The 19,289-nt window shown below is 29.1% G+C and overlaps 2 protein-coding genes across 2 annotated transcripts in view; one reads left to right on the forward strand and one right to left on the reverse strand.

The window, feature by feature from the left end:
* The first annotated feature begins 1,960 nt into the window (after positions 1-1,960).
* Positions 1,961-10,777, forward strand: LOC116774828 (lysyl oxidase homolog 2B). The gene is made up of 9 exons (XM_032667601.2): positions 1,961-2,313; positions 2,509-2,649; positions 5,126-5,379; positions 5,633-5,864; positions 6,357-6,508; positions 7,935-8,071; positions 9,316-9,473; positions 9,859-9,953; positions 10,349-10,777. Exons 1-9 carry the CDS (start codon positions 2,136-2,138, stop codon positions 10,469-10,471), a joined length of 1,470 nt encoding a protein of 489 aa, XP_032523492.2. The 5' UTR covers positions 1,961-2,135; the 3' UTR covers positions 10,472-10,777.
* The window catches only part of LOC116774814 (ABC transporter G family member 20), a 41,343-nt gene continuing 32,820 nt past the window's right edge, over positions 10,767-19,289 (reverse strand). Inside the window, exons 6-16 of the mRNA XM_032667578.2 lie at positions 19,025-19,118; positions 17,561-17,746; positions 16,616-16,854; positions 16,232-16,475; positions 15,777-15,954; positions 14,113-14,228; positions 13,842-13,912; positions 13,239-13,336; positions 12,730-12,897; positions 11,981-12,088; positions 10,767-11,545 (exon numbers count right to left, since the gene is read on the reverse strand). Of these exons, the coding sequence (XP_032523469.1) occupies positions 11,352-11,545; positions 11,981-12,088; positions 12,730-12,897; positions 13,239-13,336; positions 13,842-13,912; positions 14,113-14,228; positions 15,777-15,954; positions 16,232-16,475; positions 16,616-16,854; positions 17,561-17,746; positions 19,025-19,118 (1,696 nt within the window). The 3' untranslated portion in view covers positions 10,767-11,351. The remainder of the gene's footprint in view (positions 11,546-11,980; positions 12,089-12,729; positions 12,898-13,238; positions 13,337-13,841; positions 13,913-14,112; positions 14,229-15,776; positions 15,955-16,231; positions 16,476-16,615; positions 16,855-17,560; positions 17,747-19,024; positions 19,119-19,289) is intronic.

The raw sequence follows: 19,289 nt of genomic DNA on the forward strand, positions 1-19,289 counted from the left end.
ACATAGAAGATGATAGAATTTTGGATTGCGGTTTGTTAGAAACTAACTAGCTAGCTCGCTCCGCTGAGAATTGGTGTGGCCAAACCTAATTCTCAAAGGTCTAAACAAATCATGTTTATATAACATACATATACAACTGAAGTTTAAACATAATTTTAAATTGTATAAAACGTCTATTATTTCGTTCATCTTATCCGTATCCAAAAACAGACATATCAGAATAAAAATTAGCAAACATTATTCTTCTTGAGTCCACATAAATCCTTGATGCGTGTAATCAGGATCACAATATTCTTTTTTTAATATCCGCGGATACCGTATGCTACCCTTTTCACAATACGAGAATCCTCCAGACATTTGACCCAATCAAAAACTGAATATATATATGATATTTGAGATTTATTTGGAAAGTTTTAATTACTATATACACTTATTTGCAGCCGTTTTTTTTTTCAAGAGGATAACTGTAGCAAAGTGTTTTAATATTTTAGATGTAAAAATAAGGTAAAAGAAGATGTTTTTGTATGAACAAAAATTATGTTTTCAGAATGCAACCTGTATTTTTTTTTATTCAATATATAATAACCTAACTATTATTTTCTAAGATTTCGTCAACCCTTTCGGAGGATAAGAATGGACATACGTTCAAATAATTTAAATTTCGAATTTTAACTGTCTACATTTTGCTGAAGTCGAATGAAAAGATCCGATTTATTTTATTGGTCAATTTATTTGATAAAAATACAAAACCAGAATGCTTTTACTTAACGTTATTTATGGGATGAAATTATTTATGAAAGGATTTCCTGTTAAAACCAACCCAAACTAAGGAAAATGAAATTTGAAATATATTTAACGTGTTCCATAATTAGGGCGTGTTTAAGTGATTTAAAAACATTTTGAGTACATTTACTTTTGTTAGTTGCTTTTGCTTTAATAAGGAAACAAAAAACAATGATTAAATTTTTTCACATCTAGTCGGTTTTAACGATACCAATAAAAAGGCAATTGTAAAATTTTGTTTTAAGTAAAATAAACGTCCGTTGGAAGTACTTTTAATATGTTTTACAACAGGTATTCCAAATAAATGAAGCTACTTAATATCTTGGTTATTTATATGAATATAGTGAAGAATTTATTAACATTCACACTTGATGTATATATTCTATGACGCAAATATTATTTAATCATCGGCTCTATTCTTAAGCAATGTGTTGTACATAATAAAAACAAAAACTTAAAAAAATATCGTACAAAACGTCTTATTAAGAAAAATATACTTTACAAAAGTTTGACTCGACCTTAAGCTGGAAAATGGATTTTTTATATATGATTCTTAGAAATTTTGCATTTTAAGCTCATTAAAATAGCCTTAATGAGTTAGTTAAGACCATTACACACTTACAACTGAACCATTACAGATCTTCAATTAGTAAACAAATGACCATAAGATTAGTATTAGTTTGAGAAATTAAATGTGTACTTTATTTCAATACAACTAAAAATATTTTTACATGAAAACATAGCAACAAAAGTAATGGAACGTCAACGTGATTTGTCCATTAATTGGCTCCACAAAAACTAGTACGCCGTACTGTGTGATGCGATTCAATTTACAGATGGCCGTTGTATATTTAGGTCAGACACTAACTGAATGGTGACGTATGAAACAAATTTTTTGTCACAATTTTTTTGTTTGACTTAGCTGTATTATATCTATATTATAATTATACCGGTCTGATGTGAGAGAAGATGAGATTGCTATAAAATTTACGTGATTAATTTACCAATTAGAAAAACTTTTTAAAAGAAAATACTATGATTTACAAATTCGTTGATGGAAATTAAAAGTTGTTTTCCACACTCGATCATTTCATTATTCGAAATTCATTGTAATGTGAAATAATGTATGACGCCATCTTGACATTGAACTAGAATTCTATCGGGATCGTTCTGGTGTTTTAAATAGTGTTGTGACAACATCAAGTGTACATTGTCGTTTATAGTCAATAAAAACTGGTTCTTATTTGGGAAGACTGTTTATTAAAAATGATACATGTTGATGGTGATAATATATAAACATTCTTAAGATTCATAAATCTGCAGCAAATATAACTTTTGTTTCGTTTTATAAAATGATTGTGATGAATGTCAAAGTTGTAATAATATTAATGAGTTTAGCATTAATTTTGTGTAAAGACTTAAGTGAAAATGAACGAGCAACGCGAGCGGCTTTTGTTCAAAGGTTGTTGAACAGTAATAAATATCTGGAGGGGAGAATAAAGTTAGTGGGAGGATCGAATAAATACGAAGGTAGTTTGAAATTTTTATTCTCTCATTTTCGTTTTTTCAAATATATCAGTATGTACGAAGATAGACTAAGACGCTCTATGAAACATGGTAACAACCAGGTTGTAAATGAAAAAAATTCGATAGAGTGGATACTGGATTAGGAATATTTTTTTTATTGTTCTCTAAAATTTTATGTATAAATATTTTCGTTGATAGGCAATGTATACATCTACCACGCTGGTAGATGGGGTGCAGTGTGTGATGATTCGTGGGATGCAGCTGCCGCCACAGTCGTTTGTGGAATTTTCAATAAAAGTGGCGCAGCGACGCACGGTGGACAGTTTGGTGAAACTGAAGGTAGTACCACAATAATAACGATAACTATATAAAAGCTATATTTACATATAAAAACCTCGAATTTCCTTTTACCCCTTAGATGCATAGATTTTAGAATTGTATTAATAATAAACTTTACATACACTTTGAATATATACATATTGTAGACTTCTAAAGCGTAGGACAATTGAAATGTATAATTTTGATACAGCTAATAACCACTAATGGCTTCAGACTTCAAATTATGCTCTATTACATTGGAACGATTGAAATATAATTGACAGTTCACTATAATCGGAAAGCATATATTAATGTCGTTTAAATCTCGCTCCGACACAATCAAGTTCGGTTATTATTTTTGAAAAATTATACCAAAATAAAAACTGTACCATTTATTCTTTTAATATTTAAAACGTATCAAATCTACAAAAATCCATTAAAGAAATTAAAATAAATAAATAAAAAAGGTAAAACTTAACAAGGAAATTAACGTACATATAGAATGTGTTTTTTTTGTAAGTGCAAACCTAAAAGTAGTTTGCTCAGAATGAGTTAGATAATTCAATGGACAGGTTTTCAAATGATGTTAAATTTTATCCCAAAATTAAATTAAAAATTAAAATATAAGTAAGTCTCAACTAAGATTGTTTCTAAAATTTAAGCAATAGTTATGAGTAGAAAATACAAATTTACATTTATACATATTTATAAACAAGTCCTATGAATGGAAAATAAGCTATTTTGTGATATAGTTCAGCTGCGGTTTGTTTTCGACGGCTTTTTCTGAATATTCAAGGAACCTAACGAAGTGTTGAAATTTTTTATTGAAGATGCAAACAATTTTTTTTGTATAAGAGAAAAATAATAATCAGTTAAAATGTATTATTACATAATATAAAACAGTGAATAAAGTTGGCCATCTACATTTAAATATATATATACATATATGTTTATATATGTATATATAGTACATACATTTTTACAAATTGTGTATAATTAGCCGTTTGCAATATCAGAAATTTGAACATGTAAACGCATTAGGTAAAAATAAAAACTTCGAAATCTATTACCGCTACCCAGCCATTCTCCTTGCACATTTTATATGTTCTGCAACTATAACTACAAGTACAACAACACAACTACAAGTGACGTGACCAGGATAAGAATTGAATATATGATTGTTTTTGAGAGCAAGTAAGAATAATAATCTGTGGATACGAATATTGCTTACGGAATTTTGGCATTTGAATAACATACATTTCCTACCAAAGAAAGACAAATAACTGTTTAAACAGAAAAGTGTTACATTTATTAGACAAGAAATAAAGAATAATTCATAAATCTCGTGAAAAGTTCTTAATATATTCGTAAAGTTGACATAAAATCTATTAGAGATTTTTTTACACGATGTCTTAGAAAAAAAAAAAACAAAAAATTTAATCCGGATAAAATCGAAGAATGGTATCAATATTTCAATGCGTTTCGTATGGAAAAATCTGATATAGTGATTTTTGCTTATTTTGATTTTTTTGATCATGCTAAGCATTTTACTAAATAATATGCATAAAGTTTTTTTTTTATAATAAGGTTTAATGCGGGAAAAGTTAATATTTTTTATATTTAATTTATTTTCCCATAAATATATTCTGTTCTATATTTAACGATACAAAATTCCCTTACTTGTTTTGGTTTTGAAAATAATTTCTGTTATTTAATTCATATATTTATATTTTTAAGAGAATCCTTTAAATGATAATATCTAGATGGATTGAATGATGAGGTATATAGGCTTGGAAACGATCTCCACTAATTACTGTATTTGTAATTGTAGAAACTTACACGTACAATAAACATTTCTGGAGATTTATCTATTATTTTAGTTACTTTTACATATAAATGCAACGATAAGTTCCTAATGAGCCACTCATCCCTTGACAGTAAATTTTAAAAAAAACTTACTTTTAAACTAACTTTTAATAGGTAATTTAATATGTACTATTTATTCTATAACAAAATATTATCTCAGAAAAAGTTTTAGAAGTAAAATAAGAAGTCATTATTCAAACCTCCTTATAGATTTGTCTCTTTATCATATACAGATAATGATGCATTACTTAGACTGGAAACGACTAACTCATCTGTCCTTGTTGCTTTAAAAGGACTCACCATTGACATTATTATGATAATGACACAATTGATATTATAAAATATAATACATCAACCTATATTATGTTATATAATACATTTTTAAATTTAAAATATATTTTTTTATTATTGCAAATGATTAAATTAAGAATTCCTATTAATTTGATTAGTATAAACAATTATTTTCTGATAATGTTACTATTTGTGACCTTACAAAAGATGTATTAATGTTGTTTCTAACAATATTTCTAAGGTATTTCAGATAAAAAAAAATATTTAAGCTCTCTGCCAATGATATAATATATTATTTTATAGAATAATTGTAAACTGTGACAAAATTATTATTTTTAAGAAAAATTTTGGATGGACGACACTGTCTGCGAAGGTGATGAAAAATCACTAACAGAATGTGTATTTTCTGGATGGGGTTCTTCTGACTGTGAAAGCAATGAAGTAGCCGGTGTCATATGTGACGATAAAATTAAAAATTCTATCCCCATCAAGATAGAAGAAGAGGAAAAAATAAAAATACATGAAGTTGTCGATGTTAGAACAGTAAGCTTAAGGCTCGTAGGAGGCAGAAGTAGCAGGGAAGGAAGAGTTGAAGTAAGACTTCCAAAAAATATATTTTATGATTGTTGGTAAAAATCACTGTAATTTGGTGAAATATGTAACAAATGAATATTTAGACATGACAATTAAATTTTTCGGTCAGACGATTCTATAATGCTCAATTCTCTAGCAGTAGTAATGTTTGAGTGGTCGTTAAGTTTATTTTTTTAGTTATGCATAAAGCTATTGCAATAACTCTTAATAAGGGTATTGCCTTTCTATATGTAAAGAAATTTTGCAACTTCAGATTTATTACAATGGAGTCTGGGGTAGCATTTGTCCGGATGGTTGGACTATCTTTGAGGCTGCAGCTGTTTGTCGACACCTTGCCCTCGGTTTTGCTGAACAAGCTTTACAGACTGATTACTTTGGAAACTCTGCTATAATTTTAAGTGGTGTAGCATGTGAAGGGAATGAATCTAATTTGTTTATGTGCAAACATCGAAACTTTGGTCAGACCTATTGTCCAGGAGATATTGGTAAGATCTGACGGGAAACATTTTTGACGTTTATTTTCTGTTTCAATAAATATTTAACCACTGCACTTATAATAACTTAAAAGAGAACTATTTTTAATCTAAAGCAAAATATCGCTGGGAGAAACTTTCATAATATTAAGATCTACGTAACTCTCTGTCTTCAAATAATTTAATGTAATTAACATGTAAATTGTATTTTCGTTTTATGTCATCAAGCTTCAAATATTGAACGCATAAATCAGTAATCAACTCGATACTACCGAACCGATAGGCCTTCATTTACACGTTAATTTCTCCATAACTTGACATTTATTTTAAAAATTTTTGTAGCTAAGCTTCACATTTTTTGTTACAAACCCGTTTGAATAAAAAATCTCTGGATATGTGATTATATTCGAGAATAAAATTGTTATTATTACATTATTAGATTTTTTTATACTTTATAAGTAATTAACACAAGTGACAATTAATCATTCGTATCCAAAAATTTAGGACATGTGGCTGCTGTAGTATGCACTCAGTACTTAGCGGATCTTCACCTTGATTCGTTGGCTATAGTAAGAAGTGCCCATCTTCAAGATGTACCTATGTTTCAACTGCAGTGTGCAATGGAAGAAAACTGTTTGAGTAAATCCGCTTATGAGGTAAGCCTTTATATCTAGTGACCTATGTATATTTTTCTCATAAAAATTTCCTTAATAACTACACAATTTGCCAGATTTAGTTCCAAATATTTGTTTACTTATACTTTCTTGTTGGGGACTAACAAGAAACATTAATATCAAGATCATTATACTAAACACATCCAATAAATTCAACCTAGTAAAATTTGCCTTGCCTTTGTTTCGAGTCACTTAAGACAATTGTAGACTCATAGACTTGATGGTAGATACGCATCTACATCGTTATTCATGCAAATAAGCTACAGTACAATTTATTAGACCTTGGTTCATTACTTTACATAAACTTGTAATAAATCTGTGAATTATTACACTCCTATAATTTAGATAAGATGAAATGTAATATATGAAAAATAAGTGATAGAATTGACAAATAAACTTTTTTTAAAAAGAATAAAACAAAATACAGCTACTATTAAATGAAAATCTAGTCTGAAAACCTAAATAATTTAAAAGAATTTAAATTGTAGAAAAGATAGGCTAAGACAATAATCTTGTTGTTTCTCTATGAAACTCCAGTTAGAGACGTGATTTCTAGTATTTGATTAGTCCTACATTTTATAAAACTTACCTTGAACAAGCACATCCCAAATTTGATAATAGTTTCGCAGATATGAAATCGTTGTGCAACAATTATGTCACTTGTTTATCAACCTACAATCTCATTTATTTCTTACGAAGTTATATATATTTTTTTAAAAACAAAAGTATATATAAGTAGGAAGCTCTTTTATATATATATAGTTATGTATGAGCATTGAAATATCATTTTATATTAGTTCATACCATTCGACAATTTTACGACAGCCTTCAGTAGTAAGTTTTTAATGATCTCTCGTACCACCCTTTATACCTGGTTTAACGACTTCAAGCGTAGACTGGCAAGTAGAAACTGGTGAGAGGCAATCTTAAAATCCATATAAAGTACTTTTCATTATTGTCTATTGGAGGAAATATGAAAGTGATGTTATAATATTTTAATCGTATGAAGATTACACGATTAACTAGCTAATGTCAAACATATTTTTCAGTAATCAAATATTCGTCACGAGGTAAAAAACAAATTATTTTGACACGACACTTGTATATAAAATGTTTGTTAACAAAAACAGGGGTAGACATATAAACAATATTCACACAGTTCTCGCGAATAACTTAAAAGTTTGTAGCATAACAATCAATCATTTTGATTTGTAGTCATGTACGCAACATTTCGTTCATTATGAAATTTCTTACAGTAAAAGTATATAAATGATAACTTTAATTTAATACTGTATTTATTGCAGTTTCATAAAGTGATTTTTACTGAGACTGTTTGAACTTAAATTCTTATTGTTTAGACCACTTTGTGTTCTGTCTGCTCTTATGTAATTATATAACCGATTTCCAGATACAAAAAAAAAATCCGAATTGGCAATTCGAAACGCGGCGTCTTTTGCGTTTCACAGCAGCATCGCTCAATATCGGCAACGCAGAATTCAGACCTTATCTACCGAAACATTTGTGGCAGTGGCATTTATGTCATATGTAAGTATGACAGTAATTACGAACATTTACGACATAGTAATTACGAACGAAATATACATAAGGAGAGAGGAGCTTGGACGGTCGAGGTGAGCGTTTAACGCGCGTTGAAGGGCCCCTTAAACCTACACCTGGGCTGCAAGTCCCAGGTACTGTTGAAGCTCCTCTCCCTGCAACGCGATGGATCCGTGGAATGATGAGAGATTTCGTCTCTTAACAATAGTAATGAGCAACTAATTACATTTCTCATATCGCTCATATATTTTAAAAAATATTTTCTATCATTTTTAAATATGGAAATCATTATATCAAAAAGGATTTAAGTTTTGTCTCCTCAGACGTCTTTGTCTTTTTTTTTAATACTGCTTTCAGAGATGAGTCCAAGTATGAAACCAAATGTCGAATCCATTCAAACGATTGTAATTGTTGTTTGAGGAATTCAAATGAACACTGTAATTATTTTCACACTCAGAAAAATATTATAACATTATTTTATATTTATTTATATAAATTAAAAATCTCTTGATATAGCAACTTTTATAAAGTATCTGAAATTTGATATTTATCTATGTGAAAATTTTATCTAAGTACTTAATATTTCATTCAGGCGAAAACTTTTTATCAGTTTTTAAAAGGGCAAAGTAGGCCTAATGCATAATCTATTTATAGCTTTTCATCTGTCACGGCATGTTTATTAAGTAGGAATAGTTTTTATTAATTTTTTTATATCAAACGCGTGATGTCTTCATGTTTTTATCTTTAATTTATGGTAATATTTTATATTTAAATTATAATTAGACGCAGAAACAAATTAAGAAAATCTATTTCAGTTATGTTTGAGGTAAGACTTATTTACGCACACACAATAGTTTGGTACACATGACTTATTTACAATTGATATAATTATTTTTTTATAGAAGCTAATAGTCAAGGTGTTTGCTCTTTGTTAGTAAGGAAGCCAAGGTTGAAACTCACTCGCAAGTTACTTCTATATCGTCAAATAAGTTATGAAAACCTTAGATAAGAACTTGAATATTCAACATATTATGTCTTAACCGGTGAACTCATCATGTTTACTCGGACTGTTACATGTTGCTTTAGTTTTTCTACTTAACTGCGTCTTTAGGGATTTCGTTTTATGTTTGCTAAAATAAAGTACATTTGTGTAAAAGTTCACTACATTTTTATCTGGAAAATTAATATATTATTTTTTTATACATAGTTCATACGTAGTTATTATTTAAAAGGCACTATCACAGTATGGAGGTATTCGCTACTTTCGATATTCTGGATATGACGGGACGTAGAGTAGCTGAGGGACACAAAGCCTCATTCTGCTTGGAAGACAATACCTGCCTGCCGGGGGTCGAGAAAAAATACTCATGCAGAAATTACGGCGACCAAGGTTTTATCTTTATATAAAATGTTTTTAGTTTTGCATGTGGAATTCATAGCGAAAAAGATTACAAATGTGTATATTTTTTATGATGCTATTATAATATCGTCCTGCTAAAATATTAGTTGTTAAAATCATGGCATTTGTTTCTCTTGGTACATACGTAAACTTTTGTATGAATTTATGAATATTAGATATATAATAGTTATAAACAAAATATACTAAAGGCATTGACCCTTTATATAATTTATACTCCAAATTAACACATAAGTTGTAATTTAATTTTTATTTCATTATGGACCGATTACACAATAATTATTATAACAGTATAATTATCTTGTGATTTATGTAATTAGCAGATCATTCTTGAGATATCTAATAAATATGTTTTTAGGTGTGTCTATCAATTGCTCGGATATTTATCTTTACAATATCGACTGCCAATGGGTCGATGTAACGGACGTGGCTCCAGGAGACTATACGTTCAAAGTGAGAAATCAATTTTTTTTATATATTTTTTGATATAGAAAGTTCCCAGATTGCTTGGCAATATGTCATGCGTCTTTTACAATTGGACAAGAAACATATTTAGAAAATTGTCTTCATATCAAGATTAATATCGAAGACCAGTTATAAAGTATAAATCAAAATGTCAAATAATAACCAATGATAAAACAATTAAGACAAACATTTATGATCTTTACACCTATATATTATTCTGGGACGAAGTTTTTGTAGCATCTCCCATTATTTTCTGTTTCATTGTCAATTGATTTTATGTACTCTTAAATAGTAATAAAATTCTAAAATTAAAATTAAACTAACTATTTGAAGTAACTGGATTATTAATAGTTTCATATATGTATTTGTATATCTTTACACAGGTTGCTGTGAACCCACACGCCCGCGTTGCAGAACAAAACTATCACAACAATGCCGCTGTGTGCTCACTACGTTTGTCGGATACTAACGCTTACGTTTACTCGTGTAATATGGAAAAGCCATAAAATGAAAAACTTAACTTTGTTCATCAGCTCCCGATTATAAGTTGAGATAGTCGTGAAAGGAATAGACATTATTGTGTCTAGAGTACTTTGAACTAATGTAAAATTTTGTCTAGGAACCAAAGAATGTAACCTAAACATTTTCTTTATTTATTTTTGATTGTGTTAATCATTTATATATATATATATATATATATATATATACTTGTTTTGTATGTATGTTTAATATATGTAAAAATAAAGTAAGCCAAAATTTACTTCATATTATAATTAAATTTATTTTAATAAAAAACGGTAATGAATTTCAAATTTATTTTCTTATATATCATGTCTACATTGAGCAAACCGACTAATCTCTTAATATTTATTACATAATACCTAATTTTGTTAACATTATATTTACAGTCAAATTTATATGAACATTGAACACTACTTCAATACACTAACTACAAAACTGCATAATGTCGCAGATGCAATATAAGTATATAATATATATTTTTTTAACATAAAAAAAATCCCCCAGTTCAAATTAATACATTCTTTCTACAACACACCAAATCAATAAAATGACCGTATAAAATTAAAATAAATTAATAAATGTTCAATTGTATATAATTTTACAATTATTCAAGTAGTTTTGATCCCGTAAAAATTAACTACGATTAAATATCACTTTGTGAACCTCACCCGAAATATTATCACAATTAACTGATCTTAATAACAGACTCCACTAATAACTAGTAGTTTTTAAAAAGTCATAATATAAAACTCTTTACATAACCGACTTAAAAAATAGTATCGAAAGCGAAGAGAACAAAAGAAATCAAAAATACCCTTCCTATAATAGTACACATAATATTACATAATATTATATTCGTTCAGCTCAACCTTTCTTGAACTTTATAAGTAATATACTGACTGTGAGGTATACAACAATCCACACAACTGTTGATATAAAGCCAGAGTACACTGTAGGAACTTCGATGGACCAGCCCCTTTGCAGCATCGACCTCAAAGATTCCGTTGATTTCGTTAGTGGGAGTACATAGCTTATCCATTGAAGCACCCTGTGCATACCTTCAAACATCAAAAAAAAATTATAAAAAAATGCAAAATTCAATAGTATATAAGGATGCATATTGTTAATTATATGAAATATTTTAATGACGAAGAAGAAACAAAAGCAGCTTCAAAAAATATATTACGTAGGTCAAGTTAATCTTAGAAATGCTACCAAGAGTAAACAATGTAATATAAAAGAATTTCTTTCACAGAAATATTTTTTAATATCATTGGATAGTTAACTGAATGTCAGGACTTTCAAAACCTATATCCATCTAGTTACTCGATGAAAACAATTGTTAAGGAAATGGCTTTGGTCTTTTTCCTGGTTCTAAATTGAACACCTAAAGAACAAAAATAATTTACAATAGATAATTGTGTGATCCTGTGTGTGTATTTATGGTGCATTTATTGTGAGTTTTGTGGGTATATTTAAATTTTTTTTTTCACCTTCAACTGGCCATATAATCCCACAGAGCAACATCATTGGTAAGAAAGATCCCAGAGCGAGGTAAGTGGCAGTTCGCTCTGTATCACATATACATGAGACTACAAAACCTGAAAAAAAATATTCTGATACAAACACTTCTATAACTTCCATAACATTAGCTTTATTAAATTTATTGCTTTTACAGTGTAAAGCTTCTGAATAATAATAGTAGTTTAAGGAAAATACAATTAGGCAAATCAAAGCCAGGTAAATAATATTATCTAAATTCAAAGACAATATAAATAAGATTTCATTATTGTAGCTAGTAAAATATCATTACCATCTACTATGTACAATCTACGTACATGTTTTATAATGAAAAAAGAATGGTTTTTATATATCTATACGAGTACAAAGCTTTATTTTGCCATCTATATAAAACATGGTATGAAATTCATCCGATATACGTAGAATATTTTCCGTTATTTAAGGTTTCCTCAGAACTTAATATTGTGAGAAATCGCATAAAAGCGTCTGTTTTAAAATAAATAATCAAAAACAATTTGCTTACGTGAAATAATGAAAAAGATATAGTGACCACTATTTAAAGTATTTGAAGGTAACTTTAAAAAGTAGTTACAGAAAATTAAACGGTATAATATATTTAAATTCCTTTGGTTCAGCATTGGTAAAGTTTTGCAAAAATAGCAATAAGTGCTCATTTATATATAAATCTAAACTTAGGAAAGGTACTATTAATAATACTTACCAAACGTCATCCCGCAGAGTCCGTTCATAAGTGTGAGTATTACCACCCACACAAGAGAACCTTCAAGAGTTAGTTTGAATACGAGGAAACCGATCAGGAGTACAGTTACCGTTTGAACGCCCATCACTAGCATCTGAACTATGACGTGAGAGAACAGAATCTCCGTGCCTAGTGACAAAAATTTGAATTAAGAACACACGGTTCTTGGCTGCTCGATATTTCAATTAAACTACAATTTTAAAATCAGTATTGATATTCCAAAACGAATAATTCTGAAGCGTAATAATTATATGAAACTAAATTTTATACTTATTATAAAAAACGAGTTCATTATCTAAAAAATTATATGACTTTTTACCCATGGATGCATAAAAGGAATTAATATCAGTCGTAACATAAAATATAATTTTTAATATAATATAAATATAAAGCATGAACGTAAAGTTTGATTTTTTCTTTTTACTTTTAAAGAAAAGGAAAAGTCCAAGACAATTTCTTCATATCCGTACCTGTGATACCCGATACAAGAGATCTTTCCAAGATACCCTCATTACGTTCCTGTAACATGGCACCAGAAGTCAGAGCGACGGCCAAGAAGAATATAATTCTGTGAAAAAAAATATATACTTAATAAGAAAGTTAACACTCCTTTTCGTAGTTGCAGAGAAAAATTGCATATTTAATGTTTTGTAGACGTTTATATATTATTTTATCAGGGAGCTGGAATATTCGTATTCGTATAAACACGGGCGAAAAAAATCAAAAAACGATATTGGCTTTGATAACATGAGTTAGGTCAAAAAATAAAAATATTTTTAGAAAGCCACAAGAGCATAAAACATGATGTATTTTTCAGAGTAATGTACATTTAATTTTCATACAAATAAAATACTATAGCGAAACAATCTCTAGTCCTGTAAGAGTCTTCAATTTTCCAGTGTTGTAAAAATTAAACGAATATGTAAATATAAAAACCAAATTAGCAAACGAATGCAAATATCATTAGAATATTCTAGAATATAGGATAAGGGAATCGATTACTTCAACTTTATTTCTCATTAACCGATTTTAATCTTTATTAATATGTATAAATAACAAAATGACAAACTCACGTTAATATTACTCCGGGACCAGCGAAGTCAGTAAAGTTTGGAACCTCGAGGCCAAATATGGGCTTATTAAACTGTGAACAAAAATACTCAATACATAAAAAAGGTTTTCTATTTTGAATTAATATTAATAAATATCACTTTGTTCTGACATAATGAATTCTATGTCTTAACTAACTATGTCGTATTTTAAATGATACAATATGAATGATATAGAAAAAAGGAAGGGTGTATATTTTAATGTGATTAAATTCCTGTGTTTTGTTGGACTTACATGAACTGGTACAGACAACATTCGTCTAGGCAGATTACAAATATCCGTCAAATGCTCAGTCGCGTCCATTAACGAGAGCTGAATATCACGGTTTAACATCCATTCCATTTGTTTGTCTGTGAATAAAAGAAAATTATTAAATGATAAAAAGTTTTGTAAAGCTGAAAGCAAATTTTAGACAGGTAAAACGAAAAGAAAGCACAAATTGCTTTGACAGGTACTTAAAGTATACCAAATATAACGTTTTCGTAATCGATTCCTTTATAACCTACAGTAGATATTAATATTTATCAACCGCTTACAGTTTAATTATGAAATGTGAATCTTTCCTTCTTTAAATATAATCCTAATTCAACCAATCGATCAAGGAATAGGTTTTAAAACATAATTATAATAATATCACTATTGACAAAATACGAGTGTACAAAATATAATACGTGCATTCTAAGCTCGTATATAAAGACCAGATATTTTGTTATTTCTTTGCTAAAAGTAATCTATTTGATATACAAACGCTATTAAACTTCAAATCTATACTATTTATACAGAAAAACAAAATCACATTAATATGAAATAACGTGGGTAATGTCGGTAAAATATCAATTTAGCCGCAAAACCTTCAAAAGGAGATTTAAAGGGATATTATCAGGAGGCAATATCAGGGTGATAAGGCTTGACTTTTTATCATACACCCTGTTTGTGTCTTCTTGATCGGTTCCGCAATTATCTTTGTAAATTGCGCTCTCTATTTTATTATTAAACAATTTAAATCTATTAACTTAAAATTTGATATGATGAAAAAAAAATTACATTAAAGTATTTATAACATAGAACAATACGTATATTCATAAAAATTAAACAAATGAAATCCGAAAAATTCTGGATGAAAAATTTGGCATTATTTAAAATGAACCTAAGTACAGTGTGGTAGAGTCTAAAAAAACGTCAAATTTTTGTTTTTATCTAATTTGTATGCAAATGAAGAGCTATTTCGTTACGGCCACTTCCTGATGTAAAAGCAATTTTTACCTGGACGATAAATAAATGTATAAATTGCCTTAAATTAGGAATGAAAAATATTCAGTTATATGACATTTATAGTGTATGAATAAATAAATCTTTGTTTACGAACTATTTATTCTTTTTTCTAGATTACAATTTCGTTTAAATGTAACGCATTTATCCTTAGTACATCTAATAAGAACAAATCTTAACATTTCTCTAGAGTTAATTAATCTATTGAAAACTTTTACACACCGTTAAAATTTATTGAAACGAAGTTGTAAAAATAAGTATCGTCTGACAGTCACACGCTACGTAAACGGCTACGTGTAATGAAAATTTGGGAAGGATGTATCAATAGAAAATGAATGGCATGGAAAGAGGCTCTGTGGCTTTAATTATTCTAATTAATTGAATAAAATTCAGTTTTACTACAACGAGTATGGCAGAATAAATTCAAGTTGATTTAAATCAAACTCTACGCTCAAAACTTTACAAGCAAAACCAATAAATATTATGTAAAGTCATAATAGATTTCAAGCCATTCAAATATTTTTTCTTTACCTTGCTGTATAGAATTGAAATAATCAAGTTTTCAGAAGTATGAAATGATATTATACGTAACGAACGATATTGTATTAATCGTTATCAATTCTAAATACCTGTATCATCTAAGTGAACCTCAATCTCCGATGACGCTAAAGTATAATTATCCGCGTGTCTTGCATCTCTCACTCTATCTTGTAAGCTTGAGGAAAAGTTGGCCGGAAATACAAGCACAACCCTAGCTTTTCCCCTCGCAGCTTCCGCCAATGCTACAGCTTTAGATGGAAATGGAATCTGCAAAGAATTTACCATTACACTATAAACTGACATCTAAAGTACTGGTTTTATTATCAATGAATTTGGGAAAAATTCTCATAATATTAAATTATCACGAACACTTGAATACTAATTCGCAATATATTTAACTGCGGAGGCTGTTCGCAATTTATATATATTATTCATATTCATGAATTACTAAGGAGGACTTTTCTAATAAATAATGTCTATGACAGTTTAGTGATACGAATTAAGACATTTTCATTATAATAATTACAAAATTACAATTACTCACCAAATTATGTTGACGTTTCGATAAATAGTCCAAATATGTACAACTGAACCTTGTCAAATTCCACTCCCAGGTCTCGGGATCTTGAGGACAAGTATTTTTATTATAATGACATAACACGTTAGTATTGTTAGGTCCCACCTCGTAATTCACTACGCCAATCGGTAGTTCAAGAGGATAGTGGCCAATGGCGAGACAAAATAGGATCATTTGAGATAGCGGTAATCCTATTATAAATGTTAACAACCTGAAATAAAATAACACGGGTTCTGAATTCAGAGGCATTACTGTACCATTGTATATAAGTAAATTTGTAGAACTAGCAAAGACCTGAAAGTATGTCTATTATCTTAACCATAAAGTTATAGACACGACGATGAAACTAACCCGTAATTCCTGAAGAGACTCCAAAAGTTTTTCCAAATAAGAGCTTCCATGTGATGTAATTTCATTGGTTTAATCCTCTCTATAAAAGCCCTGTTTTGCTTCTCTTCTGGGGGTAAAGCTTCTATAGTTGCGTGCGTTTCCGTAACTATCGTTCTACCTTTGCTACTCATAGATACATTGTCCCCAAACTCTCCAGAAATTTCACCAATTTCAGCTTCTTCTATATCTGCTGAGGGATCCTGTAGCAATAATTGACCACAATGGTAGTATAATAAAACATTGTCTTTATGAAATAGAACGTAGCTGGTTATAACTATTCTCTAATGTTAAAAAAAATGTCTTTGATCATACTGACAATATCTTTTTATTTTCAGTGAATTTTTCTATATTAGTATAAAATTATTTCTTAATATAATGTAATAATTTTGCATAATTAAATGTAGGTATATTAGTTTGAACTTTTGGGATCCCTACCCTTCAAATTGGACATAATACATTCAAAGTATTATCATGTTATTGCACAATATTATCTTGTTATTTAAATAGTGCTATCTAATTTCAATGTCTAATATTTATAAAAACAACTGCAAGCGTTGAGATTAAAAGATTTATTACTTCACTCAATACTGAATACTATAGTTCTATAATTCTGAACTCTATAGTTCTGTCAAAGTTTATTCAACGAATTGGTAAATAGTATGTGTATTATTTAACATTTATAAAGAAACCTGCGACTATAGCAGCCGTTATTGGTGTTTGATTTAAAGATATATTTAATAGCGTCTTTGTCTAGACATTTAGGGATGTTCTAAAATAAATCGTGCTAGAGTATACGGGTGTTAATGGGAATATTGCACCGACAAAATTATTATCCCACACTATAAAAGATGAATTGATTTATAGTTTACAATTATATAGTTTGAATACGATTAAACCTCAACTCACCGGCAACGCTGGTATTTCAACACGTTCCACTACATCGGCCAATATACTCGAACGGCGTCGCTTGCCAAGATTCTGGAGAACTGACAGCTTAAGGAAGACATCCTCTAAGCTGTCGGCCGCGTAACGTTGGATCAAATCCGCCGGCGGTTCCTCCGCTAGGAATCTACCACCACGCATCAAACCGATCTGTAACAAAAGTTAGCGATACATCTCCATGTCTTACTACTGGTAGCGATTTTACAAAATGAATATCATATTATTAAATAGATGTGTGCTCTTAGGTTTCGCATTCACATACATCAAAATTCAGACTTTACATAATGTATGCATGTGCCAATTTTTTTTTTAATACACTTACATTGTTTAACAAAAATAACCTTCAAAGATGTCATGTAAATTAAACAAAGGTTCCACTTAAACACCACGCACGCCGTGTAAGACCCTATGGAATAAATTCACACTTCCTAAGGGTAAACGGTTATTGTGACACGTGTGAAACAGCGTGTCACCGCCGTCATCGTCAGCTTTTCACCCCTTGTAAAAAAGTATTAAGCGTGTTCTAATATGAAGTACTTTGTGTTTACATAATATGTTAATTGTATATTTAATCATTGATACGGTAAACGCAAGTAAAATATGAGATACATCATTATTAAATTTATTGTGCATAACACACAAGTTATAGGGAGTGATCGCGAATAGGTCAGCTCATTTCATTTTGCTAAAACGGCACTACTATATTCAACATGCGATAGGTGGATAGAAAAAATAAACGTAAGTTAACTAAAAAGAGTTAAAAAATTAAAGCGTTCTAAGAGTATAAATGCAAGGACAGTACAAAAACTATATAATAAACTAAAAATTTAGAATACATAAACAATTTACAAGAAAAAGCAGTATTACTTATAGTGTATTCTTTTTAATCTTGTTGATATTTACAGTGGTAAAATATTTATTTATAAGAAGATAACGATAATGTAACTGCAGTTGCCTTAATAACAGCTTTAAAAATATTATTTCCCACAGTTTTTGTTCACTGGATAAAAAATAAATAAAAAATGTAATTACGTTCAGCCAATTGAAAAGGACTGTGGCTTTACAATACAATATTTTTTAGTTTTACCTGTAGAAATATGTCTTTTTATGTATATTTTATTAAGTGAGTTTTCCTTTAAATTTGTAAGTCATATCAGTCTATCAGAAGTAAGTTATGTTAACTTTACATACTTTTTTATACAGATTCTGATAAACTCTTGCTTAATTTTGTTGTGTCCTTTGTTGTGATAGTAAATTTTTTTTTACAGCCATGATTTTAAATCATTTATAATTTCGAATTGTTTTTAATTGCTGGTACCTTCTTATTTGTTTCTTTTTCTAAAGTCAATTTTAAAATATTGTATTTTTATATGGAAAATTTAAATCCCACGTAGTATTATATTATTAATAACAAAAAAAAAATCTTACAATATTCGCTTGCTTCGTTTCGTCGATGTAGTGAGTCGTAATTATAACAGTGGTTCTTCCTCCCTTCGTTATCTCGACCAAGTGGTCCCAGATCCTGCAAAATAAAATAAATGTTCATAGCAAAGGATAACAAAAAGTATAAAAGTCAGCTACACTATAATGGCCTCTGGGAAGACTTTAATCGACGGCAAAAAGGGCTGATGTTCACAAATGTGTTTACAAAATAACCAAATATTTTCTTTGCGACCTTAAAGAGAGTACCTAA

Source organism: Danaus plexippus, chromosome 23 (assembly GCF_018135715.1).
Source record: "Danaus plexippus chromosome 23, MEX_DaPlex, whole genome shotgun sequence".
NCBI classification, from domain to species: domain Eukaryota; kingdom Metazoa; phylum Arthropoda; class Insecta; order Lepidoptera; family Nymphalidae; genus Danaus; species Danaus plexippus.